Source organism: Botryllus schlosseri, chromosome 3, assembly GCF_051294905.1.
Source record: "Botryllus schlosseri isolate E-star chromosome 3, Bs_hap1, whole genome shotgun sequence".
Lineage (NCBI taxonomy): Eukaryota > Metazoa > Chordata > Ascidiacea > Stolidobranchia > Styelidae > Botryllus > Botryllus schlosseri.
The window spans coordinates 30165008-30179505 of record NC_137238.1 but is presented as its reverse complement, the minus strand read 5'-3'; the positions used below and the strand labels follow the sequence as shown (position 1 = coordinate 30179505).

At 43.7% G+C, this 14498-nt stretch overlaps 1 protein-coding gene across 1 annotated transcript; it reads right to left on the bottom strand.

Annotated features, from left to right (window-relative positions):
- Window positions 1-5373: 5373 nt before the first annotated feature.
- LOC145436351 (uncharacterized) lies at window positions 5374-9130 on the bottom strand. Its single transcript, XM_080313699.1, has 5 exons — window positions 6515-9130; window positions 6262-6380; window positions 6169-6207; window positions 5945-6103; window positions 5374-5875 (listed from the first exon to the last, which is right to left on the bottom strand). The coding sequence occupies exons 2-5, from the start codon at window positions 6298-6300 to the stop codon at window positions 5591-5593; spliced, it is 522 nt and encodes a 173-aa protein (XP_080169825.1). The 5' UTR covers window positions 6301-6380; window positions 6515-9130; the 3' UTR covers window positions 5374-5590.
- Window positions 9131-14498: the final 5368 nt, after the last annotated feature.

Sequence of the window (14498 nt, the reverse complement as noted above, 5' to 3'; positions counted from 1 at the left end):
ACACATGAAGAACCCACTTTGTTTCCTATTCTTTTGCCTTTTGCCAGAAAAAAAGTCAAAAAAAGTCAACACCGAGATGAAAGAAACACATCGAATAAATAGAAACACCCACTGCTGTTCAGTTCATTCAAGAAGTGTTTATGTACTGAGCTGTCCACTCATTAAGAAAAAATACACCGAGAAAAACACACCGAAAAAAGTAAAACACCCGCTGCTCATAACTGATGTTGACTCCGACACACGAACAACCTCACGTTGTCCCCGGTAGACCAGCGTTTTTAGGTTTGGCTGACGAAGTGCTTTTCGGCCCGGATTTGCGGATGGCCGGTATAGCTGGTGTAAGGTGTATTCGTGCGGCGCGTTGTATTCGTAAGATAAGCCGCGTCTGGTGGTAGTGAACACTGAGCAAGGTAGCACGGTAAGGTGTTTGGTTCGGCTCCGAAATGCTTCTTCTCTCGATATTGTCCGACAGAAGAATATTATTCGAGTTGGCGTGGTCGGTTGAATCCATGGCCGTCGGCGCGACTGTAAACGACTCTCGGCATTAGCACGTTTATCTGGACAAGGCAATTTTACCTCGACTCACAACCATAAAATCACATGGATGCCATCGTGAAGATGAATAAAGTTACGATCAAAACTCTCTAAATGACAATCACCCTCTGAATGTCACTCTCTATAGCACCATATAACTGCAAACACGGTTGCATACTTTACATTTTGGCTTCGTTTCAATTTTTGAAAGTCGACCGTTCCGCCAGACATTTTCTGGACCGGTCCGCCAGACATTTTCTGAAATTTTATCGGTCCGCGAGATGAAAAAGGTTGAGAACCACTGGTCTAACATCTAGCTTCACCTTCTTTAATATTGCATTGATGAAACCTGAAGGTGTAAACCCGAAATGATCAGAAAATTGTTAATTTTCAAAGTGACGTAACTTTTGACCCCCACGTCCAATTTTCATAAAATAAAGTTCATCCTGTTTGAAATTAGCTCATCTGTGCGTGTACCACATTTCAGGACATTGCCCACTAGAATGAAAACTGCGAGAACACTGCCCACTAGAATGAAAACTGCGAGAACACTAACAGCCGCTGTGACCGGTGACGAGAAAATGTGTCATGTACCTGACGTCACAATGCACATTCTGTTTTTTCTGTAAACATACCAATATTGGGACTTTGAGACAAGATTACGACAAATTCCGATTGAGTTGAAACACGGAAAGTCGGTAATTTCGGTATGAAAAAAATTCTGAACATGATTCTGCAAAGTTGTCTATGAAGATGCAGTTGACCTGTTTTCTTGGTATTCGTTGGTGGAATTGGTATGGTAGTGGTATGGTGTTCTTGGTATTCGTTGGTGAAATTGGTATGGTAGTGGTATGGTAAATTGTCATATTTATCGCCTTGCGACTGTTAGAATTTAATCATCCACGGTGGTGTGAAGGTAAGATATCCACGTGTCGGAGCATTCTGCATTTCGCTATTTCTGGGAAAATCTCATCAATTTACGATTCGTTTGAAGTACTGGCACTGGCGATCGAAAAAATATAATGTGGCGACACCATGCGGCACCACCACTGTGTTCATCGAAGCGTACAGTGCTCTCTCGCTTTATATATAAAGGCGTTTCATACAGCTGTGTTGGCCACTGTTGGGCGTTTCATACACCTATGTTCAGTTAGCTCAAGTGCTGCTTACAATAACTTGTTACTCGCTTCTTGCCTCGCGAGCCAGAGAATTCTGAATAGTTTACGCAGCAGAATCCCTACAATCAGACAGGTTTAGATACACCAGCGGAGAACGCAGTGGCTAGGTTTAGATACACCAGCGGAGAACGCAGTGGCTATCAAGCTTCCTTCGTTTTGTGCCGCGCACCTGGTTTTGCCAGGTCAACGTACAGTTCCAGAGTCGAGGAATCACAGTAGACCGTACGAAGTTCTACTACGTGATCTCCTCATTAGACCAAGAAACAGCAAGTCGTTTCGTCGACATTTCAGAGCAACCTCTAGAGGAGAACAGTTACACAGCACTTGATCAACGCCTCCTTGACATTTTCGACATTCCACAACGAGAGCGCGCTGAGCGACTAATCAGCATGCCGCGTTCGAGCAATCCAAAGACTCCCGCGCTCATGGACGTCGAACATGTCTTGCAGCATATGCACGAGGTTATACATACGACTCGTACTCGTCGAGCAAAATATCACAGATCCTAGGGACTTTGCCAACCGAGCAGACTTGCTATGGCTCGCACGTTGCACAGACGCAGACTTGCCATGGCTCGCACGTTGCAAGGACGGAGTCTTGCTATGATTCGCACGTAACACAACAGACGCAGAATATGCGATTAACTTACAGATAGCAGCAGTACTTCTGCGTGGATGTGCTACTATCACAATACGTTCTGCGACGAAGCACGCTAATGCTCTCCTTGTTCCTATCAGGGACACTGGCGGTCGGTTGCCCTTGGATGTATGAATCAAATGGTCAACATCCCAGCTTCTTTTTAGTTCATTATATTGTCTCCCGAAAAATTTCTTGAAAGACACCGACGCGGAAGTTGAGTGTCTTATACCGCCTACAAATTACGAACGCCGATTCAACGATAATCACGCTCCGTTACAAGTGGCAAACGGCAACACAATAACCACGTAAGGTCACAAGAACTTGACGCTCAGCTTCCCCGCGGACATTCAAATGAACCTTGGTCATGGCCGACGTCGCTCGACCACTCTTTGGAGCCGACTTCCTTCCACGGTAATTGGAGTCCTAGAACTGGTCGACTAGGAATGTCCCCTGGCCTGTTTCAGTCGACAGCTGCTGAAGCCGGAGACAATAGGTCTGGTTACATGTTCGACTCGGCTTGGCGTTCAAGTCGTCTCTGGTGACGTCACGCCTCATCTCCGAGCTGACTCGTAAAAGGGCCCTGTTTACATGATTCTTCAGGAAGCTATAACGTGGACGACCGCTTTACCCCTTACAAACATATATTCGTAGTAAGTCTGGTGGGCAAGGTACAACGGCAATGTGTGTTTGCTCGTACTCTGAAACGTTTCTTATCCTCGAAATTAACGAGAATGATGAGATACTCATAATATCGATATTTGTAGAGGCAAATAATCTTGTTCATATCATGATTGTAGTGGAAAACAACAAGTAGAACATAGTTATCAGCTAGGTTTTTCGGCGTCAACGAAGATGGGACGTGGAGTAACGACTGTTTTGATATTTCAAGCATCACTCGTCGATGCGATTAAAATAACGTCATTACCACTCAAGTGACCCACTTGCAAACCCCATGTGGCCTCTAAGTTGATCGGCTGCTCCTCTGTAACATACAGACTACCTCATGTATGCGGGTGATTCAAGAGTCGCGCACGATACACCAACTACTGTACTTTACTGTACTTTATTGAAGCATCCTGTCGGCATGATATACCAAATAGGAAGTTAACAATACCAAGAATGGCTATAAACACTGTCAGCATATCACTATAACCCAGAACTAAAAACAAAGCAATGATCCCAACATCTTTGGTTGAAATGTATTGCACATTATAGCATATTTGGTTGAAATATATTGCACTTCAACTGCGGACCACTAAATGCATGATGTTCGCAGTATAAAAAAAAATCAACACTGAACGAGCATGCGCCTTGAAAACCTCACAAATTTTACTTGCTTTGTTACAAAACTTTGCTCGACGTTTTAGTGACTCTCTGCTGTGAGCTTGACCCGCAATCACGCAACATCAAGAACGAAATACACTACAATACATGTAGAGTAGGTAGTCAGCCAATGATGGTTATGCAACCAATCTAATGTAAAAAATCCAACAGGCGTATGCGGTTCTTGATTAAATGTTTGTTTATTGCATCATAAAAACCCAATCCGTGCTATTGGGGTGTTGGCTACTGCTGTGTAACTTGTTAATATGACAATATCGGTAGCAAGTATCGAAAAACGTTTTACACTCTGCTCAAAACTTTTTTTCCCGATTCTAGTTCTGAACAAGCTATTGCAGTTGGTCCCAGCCCCAGCTGCAGCATATTACTTTATCTCTTCATATAGGCTATAATACTGTTACTCCTCACACTCTCTGCACTTTTGCATGAAGTAGCTGTAAGCCTACTACGAATCAAATTTATTACTTCAATTGCCACAGTCAGACATGTTTCGACACGAGTAACCGTGCAGGACTAGACATAAATAGGTCTCAAGTCAAGCACATACTGACTTGCTAAATAGGTCTCAAGTCAAGCACATACTGACTTGCTCAAGTCCGGCGACAAATCAACTTTTGGATCAGAATTAAGTCAATCAATCGTAACCAACCTACTTTGGCAAGTCACTCACCGGTCGTAAGTGCGGTATGTAATAAGTCAACTTTTTGAAACTTACCCTTGATCTTTTCGTTCGACTGGAAAAATAGAAGAGCCTCGAATTAACCATGGTTAGTTGGTTATTGGTATATGCCGTTACCTCCCACGAGAGAATCATTTTAGTGAAATTTTTCCGGTAGTTCCTGCAGGCCTCTCGGTCATAGGCAAACATGTAATTGCCGCCTTGTAAATAATGTTGCGCGAACTGCATATGGTTGATACGGAGCATAGTCAATCATCAATAAATGAAGATACTTGGATTAATTCTGAATCATCTTTGAAATTGATTTGGTTTACTTTCTAGACCAGCACTCCGCAATTACATCCGTCCTGCTGTATTTTATGGTCATCAGTTTTTATCGTCCAAGTTTGGTTTCCGTCTGAGTAATTTCCGACGAGTTCGATGGTTTCCGTCTGAGTAATTTCCGACGAGTTCGATGAGTTTTCTTGACACTTCGAATAAAGTATGGATAATGAGGATTAAGATGACTTGAGTCATGAGTCAGTTAGACTCGGATCAGACTCGGATCACCTATTTCGTATGACTTGATTCAAGTCAATTTGCAAAAATTACTTGACTTGGCTCGACGTTTCAAAAATTAGGATTGACTCGTGAGCCGGACAAAAATTTATGAGTCAATTTCTTGTCATTAAGTAGCGGTGTCGATGAAAATGGCTGATTTTCCATATATTTGGATTGCGCGGATACGCTGGTGTGCATTGTGAGAGTAAGCCATGACTAAAAGATTGTGTGTTTTACTGAACTTCCATTGGTCTATCACAAATAAATTGACCGCAAACGAAGTGATCGGAGCTTACAGCTTACGTTATCGGAAACTAATGGTAAAGTAATTTATAATGGCAAAGTACATGTCTCTGTTCTATAGACTGCTCGTTGTGGTCTGTACTCACATTTAACCAAACCTCTTGTATGATCTAAAACAAATTGTAATCTAGTTTATATTACTTGCCAGCCATCGGTCACAGAACCAAGATCTTAAAGTTGCGAAAGCCGATTCTCAGTGGTCAAAAGGAAGCCCTCTACTCGCTCGAAGTATTTCATTGGTCCAGTGTTGTTGTCTTCGGTTATTTATAACCAAATATGCATTCGTTACATTGTTTTTGTATCGTTACTACGGTAACCATACTGTCTTATAGCTAGAAGTTATTTCCTCGTGTAACACATAACATATACAAATACATCAACGTTTCCGTAGATATGTACTCTTTACGTAAGTCTTTGTTAACTCATCATTGCCAAAAATTGAAATTCGTAGCAACAAAAGATAAATATCATTGCTATGGAAAAATATAGCATAGTCATACTCGTGGAATACATCATTTTTTTTATACACTACTACAATGAATGGGTCTGCAATAAGTGAAACAAACCTGAATCTCGTTTCAATTGTTGGCTTGTAATAGGACTCATTTCCCAGAGGGTCGTAAACCGTTATCTTGATCGGATTTGAGGAGGAATCAATCGCCTGTCACGAGATAGTTGGTTTTCGTGGATACTATTATTTCGATGCAATCATTAGGAGAGCCAGACTTACCAATAATATCCAGTGATTCTTTTCGCTATTTGGTGATGTAGAAACATTCAATGATGTAACCAGCGAACCTTTATTCAAAACCTTAATATCGCCGGTAACGTCCCTCTTATCGATGAACCAACTCGTTGAAAAAAGAGATGAAATTGACCGAAAGGAGTTCTGGAAGAATCAGAGGTTTCAACTAAGAAAACAGCTAATGAGTCATACCACTCATACTCGCCTACCTTATCGGATGACCAATTGAACATAACACTGTCCATAACCTGTAAGGAATGATGACAGTGATAGAATTATAATATAATATCAATATCCAATACCTTATCATCGAACCAGTTTCCATCTTTCAAGGTGTCCATGGATCTTGGGTCGACTGTACACCCACCAATCTTGAAGATCGTGTTTTCACAGTGGTCTGATCCAGATGTTTCGCTGAATTCTTAAAATGAAATGAAATCTTCGGCGACCATCCAACGTATGAGGTCGAACATCCGGCAATGAGATTTTACTTACGAATGAACTTGTCTTGTTCCAACGGTTGAGCCCGAAGCGAAATTGCATTGACAAACTCACATCATGAGGAGAGTCCGGAATAATCTGATCATTGGTGGGACTTGCGTCCTCGACAGCCTCGTAGATGAGCGGACGCTCCTCATCCGTGCTGGAACACAGGTCCCTGCTCATGTAGAGTGATATTATGACTGGGGTATCAGATGCCGCACTGGAAAAAAAAGCAAGATTAAGAGAGCAGAATTTGAGAAATAGAGAATTTTCAGCTTTTTCTCAACCGTATTAGAACTAGAATTGAAGCTGCGAATGTTTTACCAAATTAGAGAGTAATTGGAATTAGAGCTACACAATTTTATTTTAAATTAGATTAGAATTAGAATTACAGCGTAAGTTTGAAATATGGTAAACCGAGCCGAAGGTTCCCATACTTTTTTCACTTGGCACACCTTGTTAAGCTCCACTTATAATCATCCCCATCCCTCAGGACAGTGGTTCTCAACCGGTGTGTCATCCACGTCTCACATGGGTGCCGCGAGGTTTTTCTCAAATTTTGAAATCATACAGTTTGAAATTATACGCTAAATACCGTAATTATACATGTATAATGCGCAAAATTTTTCTGACTTTTTGTCCTAAAATCGGGGGTGTGTATTATGCAAGGGTACAGCAAGCCGTGAAAAAATGCATGGGTTCATCTAGCCGTTTATAAGTTGTGAAAATTTTCATCAATTTCATTTGTATCTCTGTTCTTCATCAATTTGTATCCAGCTAGGATCGAAGACATCACCTGATAGGAATGGCAAATGAAACTTTGGTGTGACACAAAATAAAAACTAAGTAACCATCTAGTCCTGTACCGTAATCATAATGCGCATAATTTTCCTGGTTTTTGTCCTAAAATCAGGGGTGCGTATTACGCATGGGCACAACAACCCTTGACCTTTCTTGTGTTTGTTTTATTCGCATTTATCACATTCAGCCATCATGCCCGTAATTGGTATTATAAGTGTTACTCGCTGCCAATTAGCGTGTTGCTAATTAGCTAGCGTCTGCACTGCACAACAACAAACGATCTCCTGCCGAGTTGGTTCGCCGTTTGTACACCAGCGAAATTAGTTCATTGATTGCTGCACTCGCGCACGCGGCAATCCTCATTCCTTCATCGCGTCTGCGACAGGGCCGAACAGTCGCATAGACAACACGTCGTGCGCGCAAGTTGTCATCGCTGGGCTAAACACATCTACAACAGGCCGGATGCGCACGACATAATCGTTGACCTGAGCAATCGTATCCGTGCGCAAGATGTCGCTGGCCTGAACTATCGCGAGGCGGGCCTCGCAGGCTTCGGCTGCTATCTATTATCGTTTAGAGCAGTGGTTCCCAAATGGTGGGGAATTACCCACTGGTTGGGAATTCAATGGTTTCTGGTGGGGAATAAACGCGTTTGTTCAAAATTATCTACAGCACAGTCTTCATATTCACGGAGACACATGCGCAATTACCTTTATCAGTTAACTTTTTTGGAAGTTTATGTCACTTATTCAGATTTTTTTAATATTGCCTAATATTTTGATTATTGGGTACCCTTCCCCCACGAAAATACGTAGAATTTATAGAAATGGAGACTTCGGCTTCAGCCAAGACATATGAAGTTATAGGCGATGTAACATGCGACTCCGAGAGGTGCGTGCCAGAACGATAAGCAGCGAGAATACCTTGGCCGCGAAGAAATGCCCTTGTGGTGACCGAAAACTTCGATATATATACAATATACAATCATACATATGTTTATAGGCAGCTAAATGGCTGGCGCCGAATGTTCCTGTCCTGGCGATCTAAACCCCACATGACAAATGCCATCCCGCAAGAGAAAAATTATTTGCCAGTAAAGCAATACCAATTTGAAATCATGTGTGCCTTTTAAGTTTGGGCGAATTCAATATCTTTTGACATAGCAGATAGGGGGGGGGGGGGGTGCCAAAATAGCATCATGTAACGAAGTCATTAAATTAACGGGTACGCCCGAAAATGTTTTATTATTATCTAGAGGGCCCCTCTATTCCAACACACCTCACTGGTTCAGCTCTACCGGTAAATCTGATTATGTGAGCAGGGAGAGGATAAAAATTGATAGCAATATATATGCAATTCCAGATCATATTGGTCGATGCAATCATGAATTAAAGAATTTTTTTCGCGCTTCGCGCGTTTAGAGACGCTACTACTAAATGGGCACCCAAAGTACATAAGTACCGGAAGAAGCCTAGAGCCGTAGGGGGGTCTGGGGGGCGAAGCCGCCCCAGTAGTTAGTTTTATCATCATATTGCAGGGTGATTGCGCACTGTTGTCCGAGGGCCTGCGCAGTGAGTTGGCGCCACCACGGCGGTTATCGAAGCGTACAGTGCTTCTCTTATTTTCATGTTGCTTTATATATAAAGCCATCGATTGTGTGTTTTTGTCAGTCCGCTCAAGTGCTGCTTACAATAAACCTGTTACCCGCTTAAATGGTGAGATAATTTTCAAATAAATTGCTTTACGCACCGAATTTAACGACCCCGAAAAGGAAATGAACTGACAAGCAGCAGCTAAATATATTTCACTCTCTACCTATTCAATTAGAATATTAGATGTATTCAATTAGAACATTAGATGTTCGACCAGTATTTGTAATTGTAATTTGCTATTTTGGGCACTAAGTAATAGTAATGTAATTGAAACATGTAAGGGAGTAAATATAATCTTTTCTCTGCCTATTCAATTTGAATATTAGATGTTCGACCAGTATTTTTAATTGTAATTTGCTATTTCGGGCACTAAGTAATTGTAATGTAATTGAAACATGTAAGGGAGTAATTATTTAACTGAATTAATGTAATTGATCCAACTCTGGATATTGATGATAATAGCTTGCCATTGCTCCCTCTATTTACCCGTCCGTAGCTAAATTTCTCAACGTTAAGTAAGGAAATTGGATAACAGTATGGGGAACGACGGGAATAATGGGTATCTAGGTCTGCCAGAGAGACCTTCCAAAAGCTGTCAAAGGAGCACTGCGCTTAAAATATGACATGGCCTCAAATTAAATTGGATATGGATATCTTTGCCATAGTGCTGCCCACAGAGAAACGCCAATTATGAGTGCAGCCATATCAAGCTGAACGCATGCCATGCCCACTATCGTCATGACTACAAAATAAAATTGATAAAATTCATCAAACACGCAAACCTTGCACTTGTATGCAGCATCTCCGCTGACACAGGTTGGCAAATGTCTGACATACTCGCTTGAATTCTATCCAGAAAAATGACGAGGTTACCATGGCATAAAATTGCACAACGATATTTGGTATGGGATGAAAGGTAACGCATAATTTTACTTACTAGTGCACGATGTACTAGCTTTTTCTACTTCTGACGGTTGCCTGACATTCGTAGAGTTGGTCACAGTACTAAGCATTGCAAATCTATTCATATTTGAAGTAGTAATAGTGGAATTGACCGGAGTGCCGCATACTACTTGTGTCAAGTCATAGGTTGCTTACTTTTGTAATAGCAGGATGGAAAACGCATATTCAGTAGTGAAAGCAAAAACAAGAGCCCGAGTGATTCGATTCAAAATAGAGTGTCGGACTCCGAGTCGAGTATTCAAGTGTCATTATTTATGACGTCAAAGCAAAACGGATGTGGAAATTTCAAATATATATATATATGCATTTTATGCGACCACTACAAACATCATGTCCGCTGGAAGAAGATGCAGAGATAATTTGGTATTTTTTCACAAATCAAAAAGCATGATTTCCAGGCAGTGCAACATCTGCCGTACCGAACAAGTTGCTAAACTTACCAAATTTTTCTCTTCGCCAAATACCGCATTGGCCGCCCTCACCAGCCTTGTGGAATCAAGCCCCGGTTTTTTTTTCAAGTGCAAATATTATTACAACTTTTTTGTCACGTTGTCCCCAATCCGTACATTCTTCAGCAGGTGAAAAACAGGCACCTTGAAGTTGACTTGCAATTCAAAATGACCAGTGCGTCTGTTGGCACAGACGAGGGCCGGGTTTCCAACCCGCTCATTCGACTCCTTTCCATAGTAGTCGTTTTTCGGGTACCCCAAGGACTTTTTTGGACTCGTCGAATTCTTTAAAGAAAAAAGAGCGGCCGCGAGCCGGCGACTCGACCTTGGGAACCTTGCTGACGTTTTTCAACTTGCCGCCTTGCGAAAAATAAATAGGCCCGACGAGCCGCCGAAACCACCCACCCAGACCCCAAATTAAACCATCACCTCACCGTCACCTATCACCTACAAGTTGCCAAACTTACCGAATTTTTCTATTCGACAAATACCGCATTGACCGCCCTCACCAGACTTTGTGGAATCAAGCCTCGGTTCTTTTCAAGTGCAAATATTATTACAACTTTTTTTGTCACGTCCCCAATCCGTACGTTCTTCAGCAGGTGACAAACAGGCACCTTGAAGTTGACTTGCAATTCAAAATGACCAGTGCGTTTGTTGGCACAAACGAGGGCCGGGTTTCCAATCCGCTCATTCGACTCATTGCCTTGTCCTCCTCCTTGTCCTTTTTTCGGGCACCCCGAGGACTTTTTTGGACTCGTCGAATTCTTTAATGAAAAAAAGAGCCGGCGAACCTTGCTGACGTTTTTCAACTTGCCGCCTTGCGAAAAATAAATAGGCCCGACGAGCCGCCGAAGCCACCCGCCCAGACCATAAATTAAACCATCACCTCACCGTCACCTATAACCTGAGTTTTCTTTTCAATACCCAAGCGCAAGTCAAACACAAGCGCAAAGTCTATGTCGGTGATGTTCTCACGAAGCACTCGACCGGCAGGGTCCAGGGTCTTTACGAGAAGCGCTCGCAAGCGGTGCCTGCAACGACAACGCAAAGTCAGTTGCGCTTTACGAAGGTCTGCGATCTCACCCTGAGAATTTTTTCGACTTGTTGAATTTCGAAAAAAAAGGACACGAGCCGGCGATGCAACGCGTCCCTGCCTTCGAGGCCGGCTGGCGCCCACACAATGCGCCAGAGCATTTTTCTGAACATGCAATACATGGTAAATCTGCATCATTTCTTAAATTTAAGAGCGAAAAGGCGTTCTGAAACACGGCCAAAAAAAGCACATCGATCTAAGAATTGGTGGATGGATTCCTCTCGCCGTTTATAAATATTTGTGATTATCATTATTCATCGTTTCGTATCCAGCTAGAATCGAAGACGTCGCCTGATGAGAATGGCAAAGAAAACTTTTTTGGTGTGACACTAAAAAATTTGGACAACTAATGTTCGCGCGGCGACTAGAAACAATTTATGACAATGCTTGACCGCAAATCTTGAACCGTCCTTACAGCGAAGTAACTAACGAAAACAGGTCTAAAAATTGATTATAAATTGTTTCTAGTCGCCACACGAACATTCGCCACACGAACATTTCGATTAACTATCTAGTCCGGTACCGTAATTTTCACTGTATGACGCGCAAAATTTTCCTGTCCGATCTGTCACAAAATCACGGGTGCGTATTATGCAACAAAACCACGAAAAAAAATCTCCCTCGATTCGAAATCACACCTTTTTTCATCTTTGTTCTCATCGCGCATCGCATTCGGCCATCATGCCCGTAACTCGTATTATCAGTGTTACTCGCTGCCAATTTGCGAGAAGCGTGTTGCCAATTAGCGTCTGCACTGCACAACAACAAGCGATCTCCTGCCGAGTTGATTTGCCGTTTGTACGCCAGCGAAATTAGGTCATTGACGTCAAAATATATAACGTCCTAGCTTGCTGTGTAGAGATTTTAAATATCGCACGTACGAGACTGAACTAGTTCTGATACAGCAGGGGCGGGCAACATCACCAGTTAACGGGCCGGATATGGGAAAATTAGGTACTTGGCGGGCCAGATTGCTGAATCGATAGATTGTTCGCTCATTTATTCAATTATACAAGGAATAAATCGTATTTACAGAATGTATTTTAACGACAACAATGTCATTTCGAAGCGATTTCTCGCCGGTAATGACGATGACAATGTGGAGTTGAGAACCGCATTGTCATACAGCAGTAGTTCTCAAAGTTTTTAAACACGCCCCTTCTTGTTGGTGAAAAGCCCGATAAGCCCGGTACCACAAATTTTGTCAGTGGCGAGATAGCGCAGTTGTATGTATAATCAACAGCTACAAAACCAATGTGTTGTGGGTTCGAGTTCGACTCCAGAATTCCTATCTAAGTGTTGGACCTTTATCTAGGATCGTCCTCGCCATCTCATCGGCATAATTATTTAGCTGTATCTCACAAAAGCCTGGACGTGTGCCGTGCTACCAGCAGTTGGCGGTTATGGAATGAAAAAATAGGGAATATCGGCCAGGTGTAAATGACCATTGTGGACGACTAACACCATGATTACCATTTTGTCCATTTTGCGATTCTCCTCTTCGGAAAAGCTGGCACTATGATGACGCTTGTGATCGTAATCTTTCTTGGCAACATCATCCTCTGGTTCATTATCACCAGAGGAGCACCCCAAGTACCGTATTGTGCCAGTTCGTGATGCTATCCATCACTGGCAGGCAGTGGTTCAGTACGCGGGGCAGGGTCTCAGTATGCTGTCCGCACTTGCAGCAGACCACACTTGGCTCTACACGTTTTCTAAACCGACCCCGGATCGACCGGAGCGGCAGAAGATTCAGTCGCGCTTTAACCATCCAGCTACGCTCGACTGCCGTCAGGACGTTGGAAGACCGGAGGAAGCGATTAGAGCTCCCGTACCGGCTGTGGCACTCCACAGTGTTGCATTGGTCGGGAAGCTACATTCACCGAGTCTTCCAACGTTCGTTCACCTTCAGGTGAAGGAATTTGGTTAGACGACCTCTAAGTCCTGACAGTAGTCGGCGCCTAGAGCCAACTGATAGAGCCCGTCTTCGGTCACGAGCCAGCGAGCACCGAGACGCCTAGCAACGGGTCGGACCTCGGAACTCGACTGTCAGGGTCTCCGACGCCTCTGGGACTCGGCAAGTCCTCTGGACGACCAGCACCCACCTTCCACGCGCAACCGCCCGCACAGAGGGGTCAGTGGAATTGACCATCTTGACGGCCTGGGGAAAGCCTCGACACGTCTGCTTAGCAGCATAGGTTGGGGATTCCCAGACCGCCAGTCGTCAACCCAGCATGAAAGAAGGGCTGACACGCTCTGTTAGGGAGACGGAATTCCACCTTCACAAATGTGCGGATATGCGCATCCAGGCGACGCAGATCGCTGTGGAAAAACTTGCGGATTCTCAAACTGAAAAAGGATTCTTGGAATAACGAACCTCTTCAGTGCGAGCAGCTTCTGTAAGGTGAGATGTGACGGAAGAAGTCTGTCACAATAGGCCTCCAATGTTTTAAGGGCCTTCCCACCTTTCTCGGTTGCCTGGTCACCCATGTTCTTGTCCAGGTATCGCCAGAAAGTGTCATAATCGAGGACCCGTACCTCGCCACCATCAAGGCGGAACGGGGCCGAGTCCACGATCGATCGGTTTCCCTTGAACCCCAAGGTAATAACACGACACTTGGCGGGTTTGAACTTCACACCAGACCACCGAGCAAATTCATCGCACAGATCTAATTGCGCTTGAAGCTGGACACGAGACGAAGCACACAGACATGTGTCATCTGCGTAACCCTCAACTCTGACAGTGAAGCCATCCACCGCAGAAAACTGTTAACCGCTGCTCCGAAGCCCAGCAACCTCCATGACCAGGTTGAAGGTGATGGCCAATAAAGGCCATCATCCTTGACGGATGCCCTTCCCCGCTGAAATGGGGTCAGTCGGACCAGAGCTGATCGCCACTGAAAACACGTTGGACGCGTAAATATCGGTCATCTCCTCCACCAGATACTCCGGGGCGTGAAAGTGCTTCAGGACTTCGATCACGGATCCATGCCGAACGGTACCAAACGCATTGCGGATTTCAAGCCAGGCAAGATAAATATCCTGCCTTGACGACTTGGCATCCGCAAGCAAGGACTCAAGCATGAACACGTGCT

Coding starts and splice junctions, on each gene's coding strand:
- LOC145436351 (XM_080313699.1), bottom strand. CDS start 6,300: ATGGACACCTTGAAAGATGGAAACTGGTTCGATGATAAG. Junction 6,104..6,168: donor TCAATTGGTCATCCGATAAG/GTAGGCGAGTAT, acceptor TGATTCTTCCAG/AACTCCTTTCGGTCAATTTC. Junction 5,876..5,944: donor AGAATCACTGGATATTATTG/GTAAGTCTGGCT, acceptor ATCTCGTGACAG/GCGATTGATTCCTCCTCAAA.